At 34.5% G+C, this 27,135-nt stretch overlaps 1 protein-coding gene across 1 annotated transcript in view; it reads left to right on the forward strand.

Moving 5' to 3' along the window:
* ASCC3 (activating signal cointegrator 1 complex subunit 3) overlaps positions 1-27,135 on the forward strand; it is a 311,675-nt gene that overhangs the window by 152,958 nt on the left and 131,582 nt on the right. The window contains exon 13 of the mRNA XM_019643638.1: positions 11,278-11,412. Within this exon, the coding sequence (XP_019499183.1) occupies positions 11,278-11,412 (135 nt within the window). The remainder of the gene's footprint in view (positions 1-11,277; positions 11,413-27,135) is intronic.

A 27,135-nucleotide genomic window follows, 5' to 3' on the forward strand; every position in this document is an offset into this window, starting at 1 on the left:
AAATGCATGAGGGTTTTGAACAATGGGAAGAAGCATTTAAGAGATGACACACTAAGGCCAATCATGAAGAAACTTGAAATATCATGACCTTTAAATCAAGTAATTTGCTGATTTTGAGAGAGGACCCCAATTAATTTCTAGATTATGCTATTGTTTTTTCTTCTTGTTTTGGTTTTTCCTTTCTTCCTATATTTGTTCATGTAATGAATGACATCTTTGTTCACCATCTTCCCATCTCTAATCTTGTACCATCAGAACTAGATGTAACTGCCAAAACCACAGAAACCAAAGCTGGGCTTGCCTACGGACTGTTATGTCCCCAGTGCCTGTCAGGTAATTGTTGGATTACCCCAGACTCCAGGACAAGCCAAATCAAGCTCAAAAATAGCTAAAAATAAAAGGTAATAAGTGATAGATGCTTAAGAAAGAGGCATAGGAACATTTTGGATGCTCAAAAGAACAAAGTATTGCTTGTATCTGGAAACATCAGAGAAATTTTTATTATTTTAATTTAACTATAATAATAACATCCATGTCCCCCTTGGAGGTATAAGGGTTTTTTAAATTTCTTTTTTTAAGATTTTTATTAAAATATAGCTAATATACAGTATTATATTAGTTTCAGGTATACACCATAGTTATTCAACATTTATATACCTAAAGTACTGATCACCATAAGTCCAGCAACCATCTGACACTGTACCACAGTATCACAATATTATTGACTGTATGCCCCATGCTGTACATTACATCCCCATGACTTATTTGTTTTATACTAGAAAATTGGACCTCTTACTCTCCTTCACCTTTTCCTCCCTTTTTTATTTTTCAATTACAGTTGACATTCAATATTATTTTATATTGCTCTCAGGTGTACAGCATAGTGGTTAGATATGTATATACTTTAAGAAGTGATTCCCTGACTAGTCTAGTACCCACCTGGCACTATACATAGTTTTTGCAGTACTTTTTACTACATTCCCTATGCTTTACTTTAAATTCCCCTGACTATTTTATAACTACTAATTTGTACTTCTTAATCGTTTCACCTTTTTCATCCACCCCCAAAACCCTCCCATCTATCACCCCAACAAATCTAGTACCCATTTGACACTGTATACACTTATTACAATATTATTGACTGTATTCTTTATGCTATACCCTACATCCTCATGGTTACTTTGTAATAAGTAATTTATACTTATTATCCCTTTCCCTTTTTCACCCACCCCCTAACTCTCCTCCCATCTGGAAACCATCAAAATATTTTCTGTATCTATGAGTTTGTTTCTGTTTTGTTTGTTTACTACATATTTTGTTCTTTAGAATCCACCTATAAGCGAAATCACATTGCATCTGTGTTTCTCTATCTGACATACTCCACTCAGCACAATACTCTTCAGGTCCATCCATGCTGCCACAGATGGCAAGAACCCATTCCTTCCATGGCCGAGCAATATTCCATTGTATATATATATACCACCCCCTCTTTATCAATTCATCCATCAACGGACACCTAGGCTGCCTCCACATCTTGGCCATTGTAAATAATGCTGCTATGAACATATGGATGCACATGTCCCCTCGAAGTAGCATTTTGGTTTCTTTGTATAAATACCCAGAAGTGGGATTACTGGGTCCTTCTTTGTCTCTTGTTGTGGCCTTTTATTTTAAAGTCTATTTTGTCTGGTGTAAGTATTGCTACTTTAGATTTTTTTTTTCCATTTCCAATTTCATGAAATATCTTTTTCCACTTTTTCCATCCCTTTACGTTCTGTCCTTGTGTGTCTTTCAATCTGAAGTGAGTCTCCTGTAGGCAGCATATGTAAGGCTCTTGTTTTCTTATCCATTCAGCACCGTTATGTCTTTTGAGTGGAGCATTTAATCCATTTACATTGAAAGTATTTGTTGATAGATATGTAGTTATTGCCATTTTATTCATATTGTTTTGTCTTTTATTATTTTTTTTTCCATCCTGAAGAATTCCTCTAACATTTCTTGTAATACTGGTTTGGTGGTGATGAACTCACTTACCTTTTTCTCCTCTGGGAAGTTCTTTATCTGTTCTTCAATTTTAAATGATAATCCTTATTAGGTAGAGTACCCTTGGTTATAGGTCTTCGCATTTCTTCACATTGAATATTTCATGCCAGTCCCTTCTGGCCTGCAAAGTTTGTTGAGAAATCAGCTGACAGTCTTATGGGAGCTCCCTTATACGTTACTAGTTGCATTTCTCTTGCTGCTTTTAGGATTCCTCTTTGTCTTTCACCTTTGCCATTTTAATTATAATGTGTCTTGGTGCGGGCCTCTTTGGGTTCAACTTGTTTGGGACTCTCTGCACTTCCTGGGCTTGAATGTCTGTTTCCTTCCCAAGTTAGGAACATTTTCAGTCATTATTTCTTCAAATAAGTTCTCTATCCCTTGCTTTCTCTCTCCTCCTTCTGGTATCCCTTTGATGTGAATGTTATTATGTTTGATGTTGTCCAAGCGGCCCCTTAAACTATTCTCAGTTTTTTAATTCTTTTTCTTTTTGCTGTTCTGATTAGGTGTTTTCTGCTACTTTATCTTCCAAATTGCTGATTTGATCCTTTGCTTCATCTAGTCTGCTGGTGATTTCTTCTGATGCATTCTTCATTTCAGTCTTTTTTTTATGCTTGCTATCTCTCTGTTAAAGTTCTCACTGAGTTCCTTGAGAATCTTTATAACCATTGTTTTGATCTCTATATCTAGTAGGTTGCTTGCCTCCATTTCATTCCGTTCTTTTTCTGGAGTTTTCTCCTGTTCTTTCCTTTGGGACATGTTTTTTTGTTTCCTCATTTTGGCTGCCTCTCTGTGTTTCTTTCCATGTATTAGGTAGATCTGCAATATTTCCCAGTCTTGGGGTGGCCTTATGCAGTTGGTGTCCTGTGGGGCACTGGGACAGTCACCCTGGTCACCTACTTTGGGTACTCAGGAGTGCCCCTTGTGTGGGTTGTGTGTGACCCCCTCTTATAGTTGTGCCTTGATTGCTATTGACAGGTCAGTGAATGGAATTGACCCTCAGGCTGACTGTGGAGTTTGGCCACATCCACAGCTTTTGGGCTGCTGTGCGGTGGGCTTACCCCAGTGATTGGGATTCACCCCAGTGGGCTCTGGTGCCTGTTGAGACTATTTTTTATGTGTGCCACTTGTGGGGCTAATTAGGTGGTACTCTGCTGTGGTCTGAAGTCAACCTCCAAGTATGTTGATTCTGGGGCCTTTTGGGAGGGACTCCAGTGCAGGCCCAGGCCACCCACTGCCTGTGACTGACCAGGGACTACTTGGTAGGAGCTATAAAGTAATCCGTGTTTTGCTGCCTGTGTTAAACCTGGAGGCACATGGGAGAGGCCACGGTGCGAAATGAGGCCAACTGCCACCAATACCAGGCCTTAGGTAGCCCTGAAAAAAGCCAGGACACACTGAGGCCTGCTGCCACCTGCCAGCTCCCTTAAGGTCAGCCACTGATAAAGCCTTGTGCAGTATGCAAGTTGGGTGAGGCAGGGTCTCAGGGAGTCACTAGAGTGGGAACAGTTGTGTTCACCAGGTTAATGTAGATTCTGTTTTTGTGCCAGTGCTGAGCCTGGAGCTACTCAGCAAAAGTCTCAGAGCACACCAGGGCCAGCTGCCTCCTGCCTGGGGCCCGTGGACCTTAATAGTTTTCCAAGAAAGAGTGCAATGTGGACAGGGCTGGCTCCTTTCGAGAAAGTGCCTCCAGCATTGGAGAAGTTGGGTGTTTCAGGGTCCCACTGAGTCACCCAGGTGGAGCAGCAGAGCTCACCAGAATAATTCAGATTTAGATTTGGCCATGTGGCAGAGGGCTCAACACAGGAAAGATGGCACCTACCTGGGAGGAAGGCCCTATACCAGGAAAATGGCCATTGTCTCTCCAGTCCTTGCCTCACAGCTGCACAACTCAGTCTCTCCCCATAATCTAGAATGACCTCTTAGTCACTATTCCTCTGCTGGTGCTTAGGGTGAGTGTCTGTGGATGAGTAAGGCTGTGCACTGGCCCTTTAAGCAGACATCTGATGTTTCAACAGCTTTCCATCCTACCCGGATGGTTGGAATTCCCACTGTTTTCACAGCCATATGTTGTGGGGACTTCTCACCAGACACCAGTATTCTGGGCTGGGGAGCCTGGTATGGGGTTAGGGTCCCTCCCTCCTCCAGGGGTAACCTTTGCATCTGAGATATCCCTCCTGATTATCAACTGCCACAGGGACATGTGGAGCTGGTTCCTTCCACATCTCCACCCCTTCTATCAGTCTCAATGTGGCTTATTCTTTATATCCTTAGCTATAAAACTTCCATTTAGCTAGACTTCAGATGGTTCTCGAGGTTGATTGTTCTACAATTTCATTATAATTTTAATGTATTCACAGAAGGAGGCAGACACAGTGTTTATCCGCTTTTTTTTTTTTTTGCTTTTTTTAAAATGAATTTTTATGAACTTGTATGTATTTGTCTGGTAGTTCAGTGCCTACAAAGACATATTTTAAAATGTTTAAAATGAAATTTTCTTTTTTAAGCTCTGTCTCAAACAATCATACTAACTGTTTCTCAGGGATAACTCCCTAAGTACCTTCTTGCAATGCTTCACTCTTCATAAAAATCGGAGCCCTCTTTTTTTTTTCTTTTAATAACCCCACCCTTTAAAAATTGTCCTGTCCGTTGTTCGTTCTATCAGTTTACAATTCAGAAATCATCTTTTTTTGATGATTTCCTGTTTTGTCTACCTTTTTCCTTTATACTTCCTTTATTATGATGTTTTCTTTATTATCATGTAATATATATTCGTTTACAACAATGCATATTTTTGTTATGATGATGGCTTTCTCTCTAACTGTTCATTTCAAAATCTTTTCTCTAACATAAAAATAATTTTTCAAGTATTGCTTTTAATGGTATCATTTCTTTCTGAGTCTTGAATAAATTTTTCTTTATCTTAGTATATATTTTATCATGAGATTGTGTTTTGCCTTTCCAGATATTATCGCTCTTCTGTCCACATGTCAGTTTCTGCCAAAAGTCTGTATTCACCACTATATGGAGTTTTCTCCTCTCCGTACCTTTGTATACTTTCTCTTCAAATGCTATTTATTTCATTCTGCTATACCATGTGTCTTTTCTTCTTAAAACATTTCCAGGTAAACTAAAAGATAAATTTTTCACTTAGATCAAAAGTACCACCATCATCACCCTTGTTAAGAGTATTGTTAAATTTGTATTCTTTAAATTTTTACCTTGACATCATAATTCCCTTAGCAATAAAATAATCATATCAAATATACTAGTACAATAATATATTATAAATATACTATTATAACCTCATAATCATCATTGATCATTTCTCCTGTTCAATATAATTTATATATTTAATTATAAAACTATTAAGGCTTGTTTCAATGGGAAAGACAAATAATACAAGATATACAAAGGAAATGTTATCTTTTTAACTCCCTCATATCTCATTTTCATTTTGTGAGGTAAGCAATTTGGCGGGTGTCCATCTTTTTCTCTATTTGTAAACACACACACACACACACACACACACACACACACACACACTCTCTCAGGATAATATTATGGAAATATTCTTCAACTTGACATTTTTTCACATAGCACTATACATGGATATCTTTTCAGATCTGTGTTAGTATGTACAAGAGAAAAATCCAACTCTGTTTGTACTACCATTTGTATTTCCAGAGCCACACAATACTAGTGAAGTTCAGCATCTTTTCAAATGTTTATGACTATTTGCACTTCCTTGTCTGAATTTCCCATTATCCAGAAAAAAATGCTGACAGATTTAAAGAAAAATTAACTATTTCCATACTTAACAAGATACCATAAATACCATCAAACAATAAATCATAGACTAGAACAAAATATTTGCCATGGAGAAAAAGACAAAGCATATTATCTTCTATATACAAAGAGCACCTGTAAATTGATAAGAAAAAATGCCCTATAGTAAACAAACAATATGCAGAATAAGAACGTGGTTCAATGAATAGTTATATATACTTTGACCCAACAATTGCACTTCTATGAAATTATCCAACAAATATATTCACAAACATGAGAATGTTTGTATACAGAGTTACTTATTACAGCATTGCTTTAAATAAGTAAAGATCGAAAACAACATAAATGTCCTTCAGGTGATGACTGGTTAAGTAAATTATGGTATTTCTAAGTAATGGAACACTATGCAAATATAAAACAATAAATGAGAAAACGATGTACTAATGCGAAAAAATCTTCAGATCACCTGAGTGTTTCAGCCGGACAGCACTGGCTGGCCTGAAATGAGAACTGTGTGGTTACTTATAGTATCCTACCATAGATGACTCTTAGATTCACAGCATGCAGAATGAAACTTTTAAATTACATTTACCTGATAACATAGCTGTAGCAATCTGACCACAGCAATAAAAACTATTTTGTGCCTACATATTCTTATGATATATAAATATATCATTCAAACTATAAAAACAAAAAAACATGATTTGACTGTTTTCTTAATTCTCCCCAAGATAATACTTACCAAAACCATTCTAAAAGCACAGAGAAGCTTTTTTTTTTTTTTTCCCTTCCATTTACAATAGCTGCCCTTAAGACAGGGCTCTCAAATTTTAACATGCATCTGAATCACCTAGAGGATTTATTAAACCAGATTACTGGGCACCCCTTCAGACTCCTCCCCCTCAATCCTCTTTCTTTGCAAGGATTTGCAAGAGCCAGTACCATATATTGTAGAACATCATTGCTCATGTCTGATATGTTGTATCTCTTTAGATGTCTCCATTCTCAGTCTTCCTTCTGAGTGGAAATTTCTAGGAAAGAGGCTTTGATTCAAGATTTTGTAGCAGTCATTTACTGACCTAACCCTTTAGTCTTTTAGTCCAAATTGATTTTATTAATCTGTGTTACCCTTATAATGATGCAAATGCTTCCCAGCTCCAACAGAGGTTCTCAAAGTTCGTGTACAGAGTATTAGCATCTCCTTAGAACTTGGTGGAAATGTAGATTCTCGGCTTGTCTGAGGCCTAGTTAATCAGAAAAGTGAGGCGGAGGGAAGGAGCAGCAATTTGTGTTTATAACAAGCCTGCCTGGTGATTTTGAAGCATTCCAAAATTTGACAGCTACTGCTTTACTAAGTGTAGTGTTTTCATTTACATGATTTCCTTCAATCCTTATAGTAATCCTGTGACACTAGTAACCATCTGGGAACTGGGTGGAGAAAGAATCGAAGAGATTAAATGATTTGTTCTAAATCACAGTTATTTCATAATATTTTAAAGTGAAATTTTTCGTCTTTGTCAGATATGTTCTTCTTTCCTTTGAATATACTGAAACAATATCAGTTACTTAAGCATTCTCGTTTTTTATACGATTATTTTGTTCTTGTGTTAATTTTAACAAGCATTTCATGTGAAGAACTCTTTCTTTGGCAAGTCAAACAGGACCAGAACTCATATTCACATACTTTCTTTCCTAGTCCAGGACTGATTTCATTATATATATATTTAAACTAAGGGGCTTTTTAAACTATAAATAAGTATATAAAATATTTTAAATGCATTAACCTAGCAAACCTCAAGTAAAAACATAAAGTTTTATAAAACAATTAAAATTTACCAACATTATTGACTTGAACCTACTGTTCTAATCTTATTTTAATGCCCTTAACTGCTATTCGGTTACCAACAGTGTTCCAAGATTAATTTGAAGTTATTTCTGCCAAGTGAAACAATGGTGTCCTCTGTGTTAGTTATAATTTTCATGTGAGTCTATTTAAATTAATTAACCAAATTAACAGACCATAAAATCGAGTATGTTTATAGAGACCCAAAACCTTGTAATGGCTTCTGTCGGAGCCTCTAGACAGAAAATTCTTAATAAGAAAAAGAGTTTATTTTACTGAACAAGACATGATGGATCCTCTAATAAAAAGAAATTGCTACTTTAAGTTGTAACTAATATTTCTCTTTGGCTCCAGTAGGAAATAATTTGCAAAATGATAAGTTGACAAGTCAGACTGAAATAATTAATGAAGATTTAGGGTCATATTTTATTTTCCCTTATGTTCTCCATATCTCTTATTTCAACGGGATTTACATAATGTGGTATTTGAATAATGGAGAATAGAAATCTGAATGCATTATAAAACACTAGCCCATCTGGATAATGATCTTGGGGCTACACTGGTTATATAAAATACCTTAATATTCCTTGTTATTTCATATGTATATAAAGATAGGTTATTAGGGAATTTTAAAAATCATCTTTGTAATGATGGTTTCATTTATGTTTCCTTTTATATTTCTTTTATTTGGGGAGAAGAACATTAAGTTGGTGGTGATTATTAACTAATTTCACACAATAGTGCAGTGGTCACCTCAGTAGCTGTTAATAATTCAATTTCTAGACTCCACTCCTAGATATCCTTACTCGGTTGCTTTTACGGGCGAGCCCAGCAATCTGTTTTAACAAGGACCAGCAGTGGTTCTCATGACGTGGTCCCTGGGCCTCCGTGTAAGAAACTCTGAAGGAGAATCCAGGCTGCACCCTGCTTCTACAGCCAGATAGGGCTGATTGCTAGATGCTCTTTCTCACCGTTAGCAGTAGCGTTCCACCTTGGAGCCTTGGAACATATTTATCATTGTATCACTGGAGCTCCGTACAGTGCTTGGCACACAATAGGTACTGTGTACACATCTTTGGATGCATAAATGAAGGAGACCCACTAGCTCTATGTTTAGCCTTCCTGTGTTGGCCACACTCCATCCGTCTTTTGGGTCAGCTGCCTAAATTATGTGTACTGTTTTGTCTCCCTCCTTTAATTGTACATGTCTTTCATAGACGAGACCATATCTTGTCCATTTTCGTATCTCTCCTTCTAAGAGTATTTTGCACATATATGGCAGTAAATATTTATCAAGTACAAAAATATTTTGTTCTTATTTAATCCATCATTCTAGAGTCTCATCTCCATGAGGGCAGGTACCTTGTCTCTCTTATTCACAGCAGTTTTCTCAGGGCTTGTTAATAACTGCATACTCAGAATTGTTTGAATGAGTGATTGCATTAATAAAATAATAGGAAACTTCATTTTAATTGAGATTTTTTAAAAAGTTTAATGTTGAGGTTTAATGAGGCTTTGTGTGTGATCAAATTTATTTTTATATAAGAGAAAAAAAATCAGCCTTACCCTTTAAAAAGAAATTCACAGTTGAAATACCCCTACCTTTTGCAAGAGACAGGATGATAACAATTTGACAGACTCTGAACTGGTGAAACTTCATCAGGGCGTTATGGTTAACAGAATTTTCTGTCTAACTTAGTATTAAACAACGTATGCTAGTAATTATGAGAATATCATAGTGATATTAAATGGCAGGCTCTTGACATCGTATGAGGTAAAGATGTTTCCCTCAGAAAGCTAGAGAGCCTATCAAAATCAGATTTGGGGTTTTTTTTAGTTGAAAATAGAGAAAACAGAAGAATTTTCCTGTATCTGTGAAACTTTCTAAAATAAATTTTATTAGTGTGCTCTTTAGAAATATTCTTATGATCATATTTTCAAAACACGTTAGTACCAGCAAATATGTTAGAGCTCTGATAGAGTGTGAAATTTTAGCCTTGATATCCCTGAAGGCTGTCATTAGCTGATGTAAAATTTCTCTAGATGACTCATAATGCTTGTTTTATGTTTTCTGAGTTCTGAGGGTTTTTCATTGAGGAACTTCTGGTTTTCTCCAGATTATCTACTCTCCTTTACTTTGAATACACCCTGGAAGAATGTTAGTTATTTAAGTATTCCAGTTTCTTGACTGATTGTTATTTAAGATTTTACACCACTGTGAATTTTAACCAGCATCTCATTTGTGGAACATGTTCTTTGACAAGGTTAAAACATAAGATTACTATGGGTTAATGATACAACATGTACTTTGTCACTCTGTCTCTTTTCTGGTCAAACCCCAGAACTCCTTCTCCTTTTAAAAGTGATCTCCACTTTTACTTAGGTCAACTCATATGAGCCTATTAATTTAATGACTCATAGCAATCGGTTGCATATTCTTCTAAATGTGCAGCCAGCAAATAGTACCAAAGTTCTAGCTTTCAGGAAAACATAATTAACAGAATATGAGGAAATATTGGGAAGAAGAAGCAAGAATTAGGACCTTCATATTACTGAGGCTTAAGGGAAATGCCATAGTGACTCCAGAGAGATTTAGAGGTGTCAATCTGATGGGAAGCTAGGGCTAGAACTTGCCTTTAAGTTGTCCAAAGCACCCACACTGATATCCTAAGATTGTGTATTTCAGATTAAGAAAACTGTCAAAGTTATCTGAAGATGCTTTTTTTCATACCATATAAAATTTAAAAAGATCAGTTGCCCATATGAATGAATAAAATTATTTTCTATCATAGTAATGGCTTTTGGGGAAGTCTAGGGTTTAGCTGAATATGGGGGGAAGTAAAGGCCAGAGAAGAAACAAACCAGGGGAGAGAGGGCAGGCCCTGATAGGCAGAAAATTAAGGATGCTAATTATTTTCTCATTGATTTTCTTCAGCTGTATTTACATTCTGCCAGGGTGACTCCCTGAAAGTACTATTTTCCACTTCTCTTTGACAAAACATCCAGACATGCAACTTTTCCCTAATTCAAATTTCCACAGTCACTTTGTGAATAATTCCACAGGAAAGTCTGCAACAAAAATTTCTAAATATCTCTCTAGAAGCATTTTCATCTTCAGCATTCGCCTAAACTCTATTTTAAATATTTGTTCTTAGACATGATTTTGTGAAAGGAAGAGTGTTCTTTATTTTCAATTTCTTTAAACATCTTTGTGAGTTTCAAAATTTCATTGACTGTGGAGAAATAAGGATCTCATATTTTCGTGCTCTGTCCCCATAATATATGATTGTGCTAATGAATCAGGTCTTCAAAAGAGAAAATCCACAAATTAAACTCTACATTTTATATAATCCATTAATTTCAGTTCTAACATCTGCCAATTTTTAGGCAAATGTAGGCTAATTAAGCTATGCTATTGAATTTTATTTAACTTTCCTTTATCCTATACATACTTTGTTCTAAAATAAGGAAATGTTGGAGAATTCATAAACTGGGGTTTTGTTTTGAAAAATTAACACTTGTTTATATAGGGTGATTTCCAGACTAATGCTAAGCCATCTTTTAATGAATTTGAATATTAAATAAACTGCTTTCCTTTATTTTAGGTGATGGTGTTTGTGCATGCTCGAAATGCCACTGTAAGAACAGCTATGTCTCTAATAGAAAGAGCGAAAAACAATGGCCAGATTTCCTGCTTTTTACCTACACAGGGGCCTGAATATGGACATGCAGAAAAACAGGTAGGGGACAAATTACAGCAAGATACAAGAACTAAAGCACGTAATATGCCAGATACCAAATATTTTATACCTGAAAGATCCATGGTCTCCAATTCTCAAGAAGCTAATTTTACAGATTTATCATCTTGACTTTTTTCTTAATGATCATTGAGAAGATCCCAATGCATGATGTGTTCAATTATCACTTCTTTCTGAATGGTAATTGTAGTGTTTCGTCCTGTTCTTTAAAATATAGTTAAAATATAAAATACAGTGAAATTTCATAATGTTAACATCTAATATACTTATTATTCTCTTAAAGAACTAATTGACAAATATTTTTATTAACTTTCAGTTTTAATTTCTAGGGTTAGTATGGGAAGACATACCTACATAAACAAAAGCCCTTTTTAACTTTTACTGCATTAAGTGATTTCAATTTTTTTTTCAAAATGTGTCAAAAATCCACAAAAACTAAAAAGTTGATATTCTGACTATTTTATGCATTTAGTAACATTTTGAGCTGCTTTATGCATAAATGACATTTTTATTTTACATCTTTGTTATATGGTAATAAATTTACCATTATATTGAATTTTAGCAAATACACTCAAAACATACTAAGTAGAGTCAATTAGATTTAAGTATGGATAAATTAGATGAATTACAGTTTGAGAAGCACTTCTTTAGGTAATTTGGGTATTGATAGTATCCTAAGATTTACAGGTTTTATTTAATTATGTCAAATAATGGTTTAGATCAACAGTTGGCAAACTGTAGGCCAAGGGCCAAAGGCATTCACCTGTTTTTGTGATTCAAGTTCTGTTAGAAAATAGCCAGACCCCTTTTTTTATTGTCTGAAGCTGCCGTTTTGGACTACAAGGGAAGAATTAAATGATTGCTACAGGGACTACATGACTTACAAAGCCCAAGAGATATACTGCCTGTCTCTTTGCAGAAAGAGTTTGCCCTGACTTACAGCTATGAAAGTAATTTTCAAATAAAAAATCTATGGGCATAAAATTATGGTAACTTTAAAATATTTTATATGCATAACATAAGATTTAAATAATGTTTACTGAACAGTCTAGCTGCCATACATTGTTCTTTGCACTTTCACTTTTATCAATGTTAGTAAAATGCATTTAATTGCTATAATTGCGCTGTAAATTTCACCATTTTTATTGAATTGTAAATTCTGAATATGGTAATCTGCTGCCAGTTGTTTTGAATGTCAGATTCTCTTTCACTTTGGAATTACAAACTTTATTCATTTTCTTCATTTTTTTCACTTTATAAAATTTTCTATTGCATGACACGTATTATACAGCTTTGCATTCTTCTAGTTATTTATTACTTATGAATTTATGAGAGTATTTGAAAAGTCAGGTTGGCATTCATAAGTCTTGTTTCATTCCTTTGGAAATACGAACCAAATCTATTGTGTTTGAAAGCCAAGCCTTGAGAGCCACCTTGTGGATTTCTGGTTATTTCAAAGTTCTCAATTCTGAGAGCTGTTGATATTCTAAATAATTCAGGTTTATTATTTAATGCTTATACTAATAATGTGTAATATTTATCAAGTGTTCTCTAGCGTCAAGGATTGTTTTCATTGCTTTTTATAACTCTTTCAACTCTCACAACAACCTATAGTGTAGGTTTATATTATTATCCCTTGATATGGCATATGGGTAAGTAATTCAAATGTAGCAGCAAATATTTTAAAGCATATAGAAATAATTTATATATTAATTCAAATTAATTAATTAAAGTACATTTATTTAAGATGTCATCATCAAACACAGATCACTATGCTAAAAAAAACATGGAGAAATGGAAAGTGTTAATGCGGTTGGGTAGATTTCAAAATCTGTAGTTATTTGTATTATACTTTTTGAGGGTATTTTAATTATAACTTGATTTTTATCCTGACCCAACTGTTATTATTGGATTTTCTTAAGAAAAATGAATTCCACAAACATTTATTAATAAATACAGCGACCATTATAGTCCCATTATATTTACTGCTCACCATTATATTCTCAGCCTTTTATATAGTATTTTGCTGATAGTAGGTACCCAAAATTTTTATTTTATTTTTTTGCCTTTGTACTTCTGAGACAAACATTGTGAGAGATGTTCTAACTTTAATTGTCTCATGATCAGTACCACTATTCTGTCTTTTAAGATTTCTATCCCCGTTTTGCAGATAAGGAAACTGAAACTGGGAGAAAGTGATTTTCCCAGAGACTCCCATGTAATAAGTAGTGCAGCCATGATTTGAGCAAGTCTGACTCTGTAATCTACCCTTTTCACCGCATGGCGTCTTATTTATTCAAAAGCAAACAGGTCAAATCCAATCTGGGTTTTGCTAAAGCTTTTAGGGCTTTTCATCACTTTTTTAAATAAAATAGAATTTCTTCAGCCCAATCATATTCATTATTTCTCCTAAAAAACGATTCCAAAAAGTTGGTCCCACCACAGTAGATATTATTTGATAACAAAAACATAAGGTAATCTTTCTGAATGTTTTCCCAAGGCTTCCAGAATTTTAGATTATTTTTCTTGGCTAATTGTATATTTCTTCCTATTTCTTGAAGTGCCTTTAGAACTTGAATGGTATTAACATTCTGATAGTTCTGAGGAATTTATTACCATGATGGTAGGAGGCATTTCTTCCCATGTTTTTGAAAAATGGAAAATTCAGTACTCAAAACATTAAAATTAGATGGTAAATTTGCTATACTTTTACATAGAAATTTAGCCTCATAAGTCCTGTTGATGGAAATGTGGCTAAATCCGTACAGTGCTACAATGATACTTTATCCCTATGTGTTGAATGCAGCCATCTCAATTCCTACTTACCAAGTATGGTTTTATTCACAGTTTTATTCAATACACTATAACTTTATTTGTATAAATAATAAGTAAAATTTCCATTAAGGAAATGTGTGTGTGTGTGTGTGTGTGTGTGTGTGTAAAGTAAGTCTTTTTTTGTGCCTTAGACTCAGTTCAAATTAGTCTTTTCTTTCCAGTAACAATTATACTTCAAGACTCCTCATATCATTTCCCATCTTTAATATCAATGTCATCCCCTGCTGAAAACCTACTATATTTTCAAATTCTCTACTGAAACAAGAAAATAGAAAAAGGAAAGTGAAGTACCCTAGAGTAGCTTAACTATAGAGATGGAGCTTGGGGTGCCCCCTGGAGAGAGGAATGTCTCAGGGATTCTACATGAGGCCCAAAGCAGGAGGTCACATTAGCAAAAACCTCTGGTTGTGACTTCACCTCTAGAAGCCCTGTAGCCTTAAATACCTAAACATTTAGGAAACTTACTTTCTGTATATCAAATGCAACAATAATGGGATAAATAACACCCATCCTGATAGTTAACTATGAGAAACAAATGGAGTGATATATAAAATTATTTTAGAAACTGGCTAAACAGTCATAAAACTTAATATATTATATAGTCTACTTTTAGAATATATATATTAATAACTAAATTTAAAGTAGTAAAAAGATAGCAAACAATATGGATAAATTTTCCTAATTTACCTTGCATCTTATTACTTTCTGCTGTCTCCCACAAAGATACTTCCTTAAGAAACCACAGTTTTCTGTGTAATAGAACATACCTCAGGGAGAAGTTGCTGCTTACATTTACAGAAGTGAGTATATCATTAGGGATACAGACATTTTCATTATCAAGCTATTATTTTCAATTATGATTTTAATTTTAAGTTGAATGAATATTTCAGTTAGAGTCTTTAGATTCTGTTTCACTCAGGATCTCAAATAATTCCCCCCCCCCTTAGGTACAAAAATTTTAACAGGCTTTAAATATTCTAGTGCTGATATGGGTATTTCCATCTTCCCACCCACCCCATACTGTATTTCCCTGATTTATGGGTAATAATGTGGTTTAATTTTGTACATATATTAGTGATATTAAGAGTTTTTTCTTTTAAATAGAGATGGTCTATCATGCAATAAGCCTCATGAATGTACTTACTGGAAATATCTATTAAACAAATCAGAACACTGGGAAAAATCCAATAATAATATGTACCTTCAAGCTACCTTATAGTATCATTGTATGACTTTTTATTATCTAAATTTACCAAAGCTCTCCTTGCTGTTTTCATAGATCAGCTTTAACCTTTGCCTAAATTAATGGAATCTGGCTTTGATACAAGTTACCTGATAATATTGACCACTTTCTTTACTTCTACTTTTCCAGCTTTATAGTGTCAGTGTGGCCAAATAAAGTGAGAATTTCTTCTTCCTAGAATGTTAACTAAAGAAAGTGCCAGATGTCTGATAGCCCATTTCTCTTATTTTTTTTACTTTACGTATATGCAAAATGTTACCTTCTCAGAGGTTATTTTTTTTTCCTCTGTCATATCAACCTCCTTTCCTTTTGGAGGCTAATACAGTGATTTTATTGTCTGTTGTAATCACACAGAAAGAATGTCAACAGTGTGTTATTATTTTTAAAATAAAATCAAAGAAATTTAATAAAAGAACTGTATGCTTATTGGATTTTTTGGAAGGATGACTTTTCTGTTTTCACAGGGAAGCAGGCTTTCCTAGAATAAAGGCTTTTGTTCCAGGCAAACCTGGGTATTAACCTTGACTCAGGTGCTCTAACAGAGCCTTTTAACTTCTTTAAACCATGATTTAGTCACATAGAAAGTGGCAGTGATACCTGTATCTTAAGATTTTTGTAATAAATGAGGTAACAAAGATCTTGCCTGACCGTAGTAGACACTCTGATATAGTTACATATGTATGAGCTTTGAAGGAAAGGAGGTGATAGCTTTAAAGAATAATAGCTATGACCACATTTAAATTTAAAGCTTTGGACAACAAAATATAACATATTGACTTGCAAAAGGCATTAAACAGGTTAGGGAAAATATTAGTAACAGATAGAACAGACTAGTTAATATCTACATCTTTAGATGTGTTCTTATTTAATAATTAAAACATGAAGTTTCCAGTAAGTATATGAGCAAAAAGAGGAAATACAATAGGTGAACAAACTGGAAGAAAAAATTATTAGGTAAGGTCATATAAATTAATAAACTATATAACTCTTAAACCCAGTAAATCATCAAAAACTAAAACGATAATATCCATTTCTGAAGATGATTTGAGAATAAAATGTATGAATTCTTTGTATATTTTGGATATTATCCCCTTATCAGATATATGTTTTGCAAATATTTTTTCCCATTATGTAAACCTTGTCTTTTCACTTTATTGATCATTTTTTTTTTGTCCTGCAGAAGCTTTTTAGCTTGATGTAGTTCCACTTGTTTTTTATTTCATTGCTTGTGCTTTAGGCGTGATTTCCCAAAAATTATTACCAATACTCATGTCAAGGAGCTTTTTAGTGAGACTCTTTTTAAGGGACACAAAAATTAATATTATGATTTTATTTATTTTGTTATTACAATTAAATATATTTTGAGTGCAGCAATTTTGTTCCTGTGCTTTAAGATGTATGTTAGAGGCATAAAATAAATTTTGTACAACAAATTTAAACATATTATTAAGGAACCATGTTGTGTTTAGAAAAGTATGTTAACTGGAATATTTTTGTGCTCGCATGTGAAAATACTTCAGTAGTGGAAGTTCTGTAAAGACATATAGACTAAATGAGTAAGGTTATTAATCCCTAGTGATGTAGATATTTATATTGATAACATTTAAAGATCAAAATCACATTTCACAGTGTGATTTTTTTTAATTGTATGTCTACATTTATTTAAAGATGACAAATGGATATAAAGAATGCAGTTTTAGATGAGGTCTCTCTTTTGCTAATTGGGGTACTCTCTGGAGTGCCAACTTGTTTCTACATTAGGTTGTAGTAATAATATCAAGGTAGCCCATGTGGGAACCAAGACCATCTTTCAAGGGATATAACATGAAACAGAGGAGCTGGTACTTCCTTTCTTCCAGTTAAAGTAAATAATTGGCACTGCCAAAATGACATGGAAACTGGTTATGGCAATTAGGCTAGGCATTGTGAACTGATTGTACACACATGTGCCTCAAACCTTTTGTAGTGGTGGTCACTCTGTGAATATTTACTGAGTGGAAGCTACCTACCAGTCACTGTAGTAGATCAATAGGTATCAAGATAAATAAACTGTGTCCACCTGATTTAAGTGGATTGAGAAAGACGTTAGGATTCAATAAACGAAACGAACCACTCTAAATACATTTTAAATAGAAAAGGATTCTTTAAAAGAAATTAGGTACTAATTTGGTAAGATTAGAGTAGAAGTCAGTCACTGGAACTGATGAATTTAAGAAGCAGCCATCATGCTGGTGATCTGGCATGTAGAAACTACAGCTGCTACTACAGATGCCTTACAATATTCATGAACACATTAGAAAACCAAATCTTGAATGTATAGTTCATCCATTATTACTTTCAGCCCTCATTTCTCCAAGGTCTTGCTTGCCAGCAAAAGACAGCAGCAGGAAGATGGGTTCCTTTACTTACATTGTCTAGTTCTTGCCTGAGTGCATCTAATTAGATGAATGGAGTTTTGCATCTAATACCCTGATTACAAGAGATCTGAGAAACACAGGTTTTCCCTTCTGGCTCATGCAATACAGGAAGGCATCATAGTAGAAGGAGGCAGGAGTTGTGTGCTGATTAATATTCTTTGCTTTAATTGGGAATGGAAATATATTTAGGAAGAAAAAGTACTTACCCCTTAACTCTTATGGAGTTTATGTTCTGGCAGGACAGAAAGATTAATCAACTAATTAATTTATTGTAATTGCATTTTTAATAAATAAAGAGGGACAAAGCTAAGAGAAAGTAAAATTGGGGAATCCGGTCTAGACTGATGATGTTAGAGGAGGCTTAGCTAACAAAATTACATTTAAGCTGAGATTTGAAGGCTAGGAGTTCATAAAGTAAAAGTCGGCAGCAGGGTATTCTAGGAAAAGTTTCAGATGACAGAAAAACAATAACACATTGAAGAAGTGGATAAAATCAGAATTACTAAAACATAGAGAATGGTAGGAGGTGGCAGATGGCAGGTTTGTAGCCTAAGATGAGTCTAATGTTGCAGGCAAGGAACCAGATTGTGAGGGCCTTCTATATCATGTTACAGATTTGATATTTTATCTTAAAAGCAATGGGTTATGATTAGAGAAATCTGAGGAAGGGAGTGGCATGATCAGATTTGTGTTTATAAAAAATATCACTGCAGACAGGCAGGACAAGTGAGAATGGGAAGTGAGTTGGAGAGGTTGATATATTGAGAAATAGAATTGCTAGCACTTAGTGGTTAATGTATGGATGGTTGAGGAAGAGAGATGTAGAAGTTTTCTGGCTTCTAAAAGATGTCTGGTTTGCATTGCTGAGTGGGTAGTTGGGTCATTTATGAAGAAAAAGAATGGTAGAAAAGGATTAGTTGCACAGAAGGGTACAGATCATGAATTCCGTTTGGACATGCTGAGTTTGAGATGCCTGAGATATTTAGAGATATAGGATAGGCATCTGGATGAATATGTATGTATATGAGTCTGATATATCATAAGCAAAGTCTGTTTCGGAGTGGGGAAGCTATGGGAGTGGATGTGAGTGGTAAAAGAGCCTAGGACCAAGTCTTGAGGAATCCCTGTATTTATTGATTACATAGAGGAGAATAAGCCAACAAAGGAGCCTCCAAAACATTGGAGTAAACCCAAGGGAGTATAATGTCATGAAGGCCAAGGAAAAGAGTGATTCAGAGAAAAGGAACTGATCATCTATATTGATCAAGTGGTCAAGTAATATGAGGGTTTCAAAATATTCATTGTACTTAGCAACATGGATAATGGTGACCTTATGTAGAACCTTCTTTATTCATATAGTGGAAAGCAAAAACTAGATAAAGTTGGCTGATGACTGTAGATGTCGAAAATTCAAGTGTAGATATCAATTTTGAGAAGTTACTTTAAATATTAGATCGTTGGGAAAGTCATGACGTATTTTTCTATTTTTTTCAATGCAAAAATGCGTCATGACTTTCCCAATAACCCAATACAAAAGGAAAGTGGATGACAGCTAGAAAATATGAAATAGTACCCAAAAAGGTAGACGTTATTTTTTTTCCAAGTTGGCAATGATATGTTTATATTGTCTGGGAACTATTCAAAAGAGAATGAGAAAGGATTTAAATTGATTTATTCATATACGAAAGAAAAGGGACCATGGATAATATAAAAGTCCTGCGAATTCCAGAGTCATGGGATCCAGAGAACCAAGTAGAGAGATTTTCCTTAGATAGGACTTGGCGTACTTCTATTATAACGAATGGGAAGGTTAAAAAGATTGGTTCTGATGCAAATAGGTTTTAGATATATGGCAGGAATATGAGAGAGTTTCCTCTGATGCATGATTTTTTCTTTATGAAGTAGGTGTTAAGGTCATTCTTTGAGAGTATGGGTAATAAGGTAGTCAGAAATTTGTGGAGAGCAAATAAATGTCTAATGTAGACATGGTGAGACATGTGAGAACAAAATGACTATGAAGACATTGCAGAATTGCTGTCCATTGTTAAGGGCTTGTTGTGATTGTGATCATGGATTTAGAATGGTCTCAAGTTGCCCTTGTATGTAATTTTTCTAAGCACTAGATACGTTGGGTCATTCAAGTTTGGCACATTTTGCCAATCTGGTATGACAAAAGGTCAAATGAATTTAAGAAGTTGGCAGGAGTGTTAAATGTTGGGCTCTGCTATCTAAACTGGGGAAAGAATGAGAATAAGGACTGGTGCATGGATTGGGGGAGTGCTGCTAAAGAATAGAATGAAAGTAGAGAAATTGTGATTGGAAGTGTCATTAACGATAAAGAATGAGCTTAGAAAAATTAGTTGGGCAAGCTTGAATTATAGAAAGCTTTGGTCAGAAATGGAGATGTTTGTGCTAGTGATTTTTGGAAATAGTATATGTCGCTATGGGTTGATGACAAGGCCAGAATATCATTGGTATGGCTGAGGTGGAGCAGAGGCCATGGGGATTGAAGGGTGAGCATTTTGGATGTCCACATGGAAAATCGTGTCACCTAGGGTTGTGACGAGTTGGAAGGGACAGTATCTGTGGGTATCAGGTCTTCATTGGATAAGGTTGGTTGACAGAACCAGATATACTGAACCTTAACTAAGCAGAGGTTTTTACAAATGGTTAGTAATGTACTGGAAGTGGTGATGGGGAAGAGAGACACCATCTCCCACCACTTGAGAGCTATGCATGGGAAACAGTCCATGGAGAGCGAAGTTTCAGTTAAGGCGAGGTGGCAGAAGAGATCAATACAGTTTGCTGATCACTGAGTGGCGGTTCCAGAGAGTGGAGTGGAGAATTTCATGTCGTCAAGTGGAGAAATAGTACAGAGGGTAAGGAATTGAAGCAAGAGCAAAAAAAAATACCACATATTGTGGGGACAGTAGTAGAATAGATCATTGGCTCCCCATTACCTGTTCCAATGCCAGATATCAGAATCAGAATCTCTGAAAGTAAGGCCCTGACATTTTTAACATGATCCTCAGAAATTCTGATCTCAGCCAGGTTTAGAGGACCTAGTGAGCAGATGCCTAATGGACCAGTCCTGAGAACAGGGATGAGTTTCCTTCTGACCACCTCATAGAGGACAGAGCATTGCAAGGTTTTGGCTCTCTTAGCATAAACGCCAGAGGACCAATTTCAGATGTCTCAGTGAACAAGATTTGAAGTGGAATAAAGCTTTGAAACAGAGAGAAAGAGAAGGATTATAGAAGGATGGCATATCATATCCCTGAGATCGCTAACCTGTGCCAAAAAAGAAGCCAGGTATTGATTTATGCTACTAACATTGTAAGCGGCTCCGCCATGTTATGCTGATTAACTTTATAAACATTGAATGATAAAAATAGCACTTACCAAAGACGAGACTTTATAATATTTCTTCTACAATTGATAAAGCATGCTGACTAATAATTGTGGGAAAGAATGATATCATTTGGAAGAAAATATTTGCCTCCTCCTAGTTACATTTTAGTTTTTATAATGGCAGTTATTTTTTCCTAATGGATTTGAAATTATTTCCTTTAAAGCATGCCTTATCAAGATAAATTACCTCAGAAGGCTTACAAAAGTCTGTATAAATTATTTACGCAATTTCATCATGCTCTTTCATTCAGGGTTTGTATCTAAGCTGAAGGTCTTGTGTGGCTTCTGTGTATTTTTTCTTCTCGTGGGGAAAAAAAACTAATTTGTTCTCCTTTGATATCTTCAATGCTCGTTGTCAGTCTTTTTTATATCATGTTTTTTAATCATGTATTTGTGTTAGTTTGGAAGTCAATTTTTGGAAATGGTTACATTTTAATCTTATTCATTTTCAAAAGTACTCACATGATTTCCCATTTCACAGGTAGGAAAAAGATGTGTGAAGTCATGGAAGGAAGCCCTGCATACCTTCCCTGGGAGTAAAGGATGTAGTACCCTCTCTGTGCTAACAGACTGTTTTAGCAGTTGTCCATTCTATTCTAATTTCACTGACCATCAAGACCTATAAGAGAAGTTCACTTGTGAAAAGTAGAAATATAAGGTCAAAGGAAACCAAGCTTTGACAGTTCTTAAACTACACACACCTGACTTCCTTTACCGTTTCACAGCTGGTGTCTTTTGTGCTGAATTTCCGTGTGTAGAAACACTTGTCCAGTGAGTACAGTATTAGATCTCAATGGCTTCCTTAGAGAATCCAAGCCCTCTTCAGAGAATGTGAACAAGATGAATTAGACCTCACAGCTGTTCAGAGGATAGCAAAGCCTGGTCTCCAGGTCGGGCTTTCCCTGGGAAACCAGGTGGGAAACAGTGATTGTTCTGATACTTCAGAAAGCAGCCGGCATCTTGTAATAAACAAGGTTAGCTCCGTGAGTCATGGTCTTAACCATCTCTTCTCCATTAATTTCGCCACATAAAACTCCTGTTTAAAAGCTTCTTATGTTGATGTTTCTTTCAAGGGAAGATTTTGTATACCACTGTGTGTGTATACATGTGAGTTTTAGTGTGAACAAATTGGATCATGTTATACACACTTCTTTTGTCTCTTGCATTTTTCACTTAATATGTCAAGGAGATCTTTCCAAATCAACACAGAAAGATCTAATTCTTTTAACAACTTCTTCTAACAACTATATAATATGTTACAATGTGGACATTTTCTTAATTCGTTTACCCAGTCCCATCTTCAATGGATACTTTTGTTTTTTCCAGTTATTTTGTATTGTTAACAGTCCTGCAATAAACATTCTTGCTCATATTCTTGGCAGTTGCAAGATGTCCACTGGGAAAATTCCTAGCAGTGGAATTTGTCCATCAACATGGTACACGCATTTAAAATTTTGGTGAATGGTCCCAAATTGCCCACTACAGAGATTGTCCCAATTTACACTTTCTTAAACCACAACTTGAAGGAAGTTACTTTGCCCACATAACTTTGCCAGCACTAGACAGTATCAGAGTTTTAAGTTTATGGCAGATAGGCAAGGAATGGTACTTCATTATTATTTTTATTGGCATTTATGAGTGAAGCTGAGCACTTCCATATTGACCCTTTGAATTTCTTTTTCTATAAATTGCGTGTTCATATCCTTGATCTAGTGTGTATTAAATTGCATGTACTGTCACATGTGTTACAGACATTTTTTCTAGTTAACCTTTATTTTTGATTTTGATTTGTTTATAAATATTTTTACCATGCTGAAACTTTTATTAACTTACTTACGGTCTTTGGCCTTTGTCTTGCTTATAAAGGCCACACACTTATAAAGGCCACACCTACTTCATTATTTTCTCCAGCCCTTTTTAAATTTAATTTAATTTTTATTTTTAAGTCATCTGCCCAAAACTTATTCCAAATAGCCATAGACCCATGATCTTTTTTCTGAATACTTTCTATTTATTCTATTGATTTTAGAATTTAATACAACATACAAAATTCTCATATTTTGCCAGTCAGTTTCTGGGTTTTCTCTTCCAGTTCATTGATTTTACTCTTCTCTGGTATCCAACTGTTTTACTTATTCTATTTTTATAGTATTTTTAATATGTAGTTGGGATAAACACCTTAATTATCCTTCAATTTTGATTTTTTTCCTGGCTAAATATACATGTTTACTTTTTAAGATGAACGTTTTAGAAATCATGTTCATCTTTTAGTTGAGTATAGTGCATTGATTTTACAAATTAAGTTAATGAGAATTGATATTTTTACCAAATCAGTTTTTCCCATCTCAGAAACAAAGTATATCCTTTCATTTCTTGAATGCCCTTCAGCAGTATTTTAATGCTTCATATAGGTGCTACCTATTTCTTCTTTCCGTTTTAATGATTGCTATTTTGTTGTTGTTGTTGTTGTTGTTGTTCATTTTTACTATCTAACAAGTTATTGTTTATATTTAGAAAGACTTTTAAAATATTGATTTTCAAGACTGCCGCCTTTTTAAATTCTCTTAGTAGTTTTTAGTTCATCCTCAGTTTTCTAAATCCATGCTCATTTCATCTTCAACAGTAATTACTTTGGCCTCTTCTTTTCCAGCACTTATATTATTTGTTATTTCTCATATCTAATTCCATTGCCAAATGCATTGTAAGCTGATAGGAAACAACTTTACCTTGTGCCTAATTTTAATTGATACATGATGTTTTGCTGTTAAACATGGTTTGAAATAGATATTATCTGTCACTTTACTCATCAAGATTGAATGCGTAGCCTTTTGTCAGATTTCAGTGTCTAGAGATGATCATATGTTTTTTTCTCCTTTGACTTATTAATCAATAGGTTAATATATGTATATTTATAAGTATGATGCCCTTGCATCCTGGGGTTAAGTTGTGCTTAATTGTGGCATATTGTTTTAATGCATTGCCGAATTCTGTTTTCTAAAGTTCTTTAGTATTTGGATTAATATTCTTAAGAGAGATTTCTCTATTCTGTTTTCTGCTTCTTTATCAGTGTTTAATACCAGTGCTATTACACTACCTGTGTAAGATTAATTTTGAGGCTTTGCTTCTATTTCTGTGCTATAGGGCTTCTTAATAACATTAGAATTAATTTGTCTTTTACAAGTTTGAAAGCCCAGATGTTAATACCCTTTAAATTTTCTTCCATTGCTTTTATTTTATAATTTTCTACCACTTTTAGATAAATATTAGTAATATATTTTCCTAGAAAGCCATCCATTTCAAAAAATGTTTACAGGATATTGTAAATAATACTGTAGTGAACATAGGGGTGCATGTATCTTTTTGAGTTAGTGTTTTTGTTCTTTACATAAATATCCAGAAGTAGAATTGTGGGGTCATATCATAGTTCTATTTTTAATTTTTTGAAGAACCTCCAATACTATGGAAGCAACCTAGGTGTCCATCAATAGATGAATGTGGGTTGTGGTATGTGTGTGTTTACACATATACATACAATGGACTAGTACTCAGCCATAAAAAAAGAATGAAATCTTGCCATTTACAGCAACATGGATGGACCTAGAGGGCATTTTATTATACTAAGCTAAGCAAGCCAGACAAAGAAAGACAAATACCATATGATTTCACTTATATATGAAATTTTTAAAAAACAACAACAAACAAACAGACAAAACAGACTCATAGACACAGAGAACAAACTGATGATTTCCGGGGGCGGGGCAGGGAGTGGGGGCATGGGAGGATGAGTCAAAAAGATGAAGGGGAATAAGAAATACAGACTTTCAGTTATAAAATAAATAAGTCATGGGGATGTAATATACAGCACAAAGAATATAGTCAATAATGTTGTAATAACTTTGTATAATGCCAGGTGGTTACTAGAGTTATTGTGATCATATTGTAAGGTATATAAGTAAATGTTAAATCTCTATGTTGTACACTGAAAATTAATATAATATTGTATGTCTATTATATATACATACATACGTACATACATACATAAATGGAAAAAATAACATGGACTGTATTGAATTTTGTAAAGTACTCTTTTTCTAATTCTTTTAAATTGTGATATATTTCTGAATGATTTCTTTTGCACATTACTAATTTTGTGTCATTGTGCTTGTGTTTTGATGCTTGCATACAGCTACATATCTGCTTTTACTTAAAGGCTGGATAGTAAATATTTTAAACCTGTAGAGATATGGTCTCAGTCATAACTACTCACCTCTCCTGTTGTAGCTCAATAGCAGCCATGGACAATATTTAAACAAATTAATATGGCCATGTTCCAATAAAACTTTATTTACAAAACAGGCAAATGGCACACAGTTGGCCAATAATAGCCATTGTCTATTTTTGTTTAATTTTTTTCTTTTAAAATAAGGGTTTTTGTCTTTACTTATCAATTTCACATTTTTAAAATCAGATTCTATTTTAACTTTATTTAGGCATTTTTTTCTTCTTTCCTTGGCTTTGTTACTTTTTTTAATGCCTTGAATTAGATTATTAATTTACTTATTTATCATTTTCATGTTTAGTCACATAAGTATTCAGGTATGATATTTTCTAAAAGTACAACTTTACTCTGTCCTGTAAGTTTATTGTGTGGCGTTTTCATTAATTTTTAGACTTCTGCAACTTTAGTTTTTATTTCTTATTTGTTAAGAAAGCTAAGAGAGATGCGTATATAGAATTGCATGTGTGTGTTAGTTTAAATTAATTTATTATTTTATTCAAGTGTTTTCCACATGGCCCAATCCACCATCACGTCTCACCTGGAATGTTGTATTACAGTTACCTAACTGGTCTCCCTTTTCTCCTACTCAAAAACCTTGAGTGGCTTCCCATTTAATTCAGAACAAAAGCCAAACATTTTATAATGGATGTCTTCAAACTCATGTCCCAAATGAATCTTCTTCCCACCTTCCTAATGCCTAGCCTAAGCCACAAGGCCTGGTTACTTTGTAGTCTACTTTAAGTGATATCTCTCTTTCCCCTGCCTCCATCTTCTCCCCTGGATTGTTGATGTTGCCCCATAGCTGCTCCTCCAGCCTCTGTTCTTAGCACATCTGTGAAGTTCCCTCTCTAAACAAAAAACCTGATACTGCTTAAAAATTTTAATGGACTCTCCTTTCACCGATATTTAGGACCATATAAAGGCTGGCCCCAGTTCTCCTTCCCAGCTGTATTTTCTTGCATTCAGCCCCACACTTACTGAACATAACACCCTCCAGACACACTGTACTCTTTCATTAGTTCCAGCCTCTAAGCTTGTTTATTCTACTGCCTACCTTCCCCTATTTTGCAGTATTTCACTTATCCTTCAAGACTTTTTCGGTAAAGACTTTTTTGGTAAGGCTAGCAGATCATTGGTTCATTTATTCAAGAAATTTGTAGTAGGTACTAGCTATGTAGAAGATACTCTGCCAGGTGCTAGCAGTACAAACACAAATGAACCATAAAGCCATCCTCATCTAGTTTTACCTGTGTCTACATCGCTCTATCATAAACATATCATACTTTATAGAAATCATTTGTATATGGGTCTTCCTTCCAGTCTGCAGATTATCCAAAGCTCAGATTTTGTCTTAAATGTCTGTGTATTCCTAGGATCTCACACATGATAAGCAGGTGTTTTTTATTTCAATAACCTTCTCTTTGGTTCTTTACAGTGTATTTTTTTTCTGTTAGTTACTATCATGTTTTTTAAATTTGTTAGAAGGTACTTTTCTTACAAATTTAAATAATTAGTATAAT

The sequence above is a fragment of the Hipposideros armiger genome, unplaced genomic scaffold, assembly GCF_001890085.2.
Source record: "Hipposideros armiger isolate ML-2016 unplaced genomic scaffold, ASM189008v1 scaffold_81, whole genome shotgun sequence".
NCBI classification, from domain to species: Eukaryota; Metazoa; Chordata; class Mammalia; order Chiroptera; family Hipposideridae; genus Hipposideros; species Hipposideros armiger.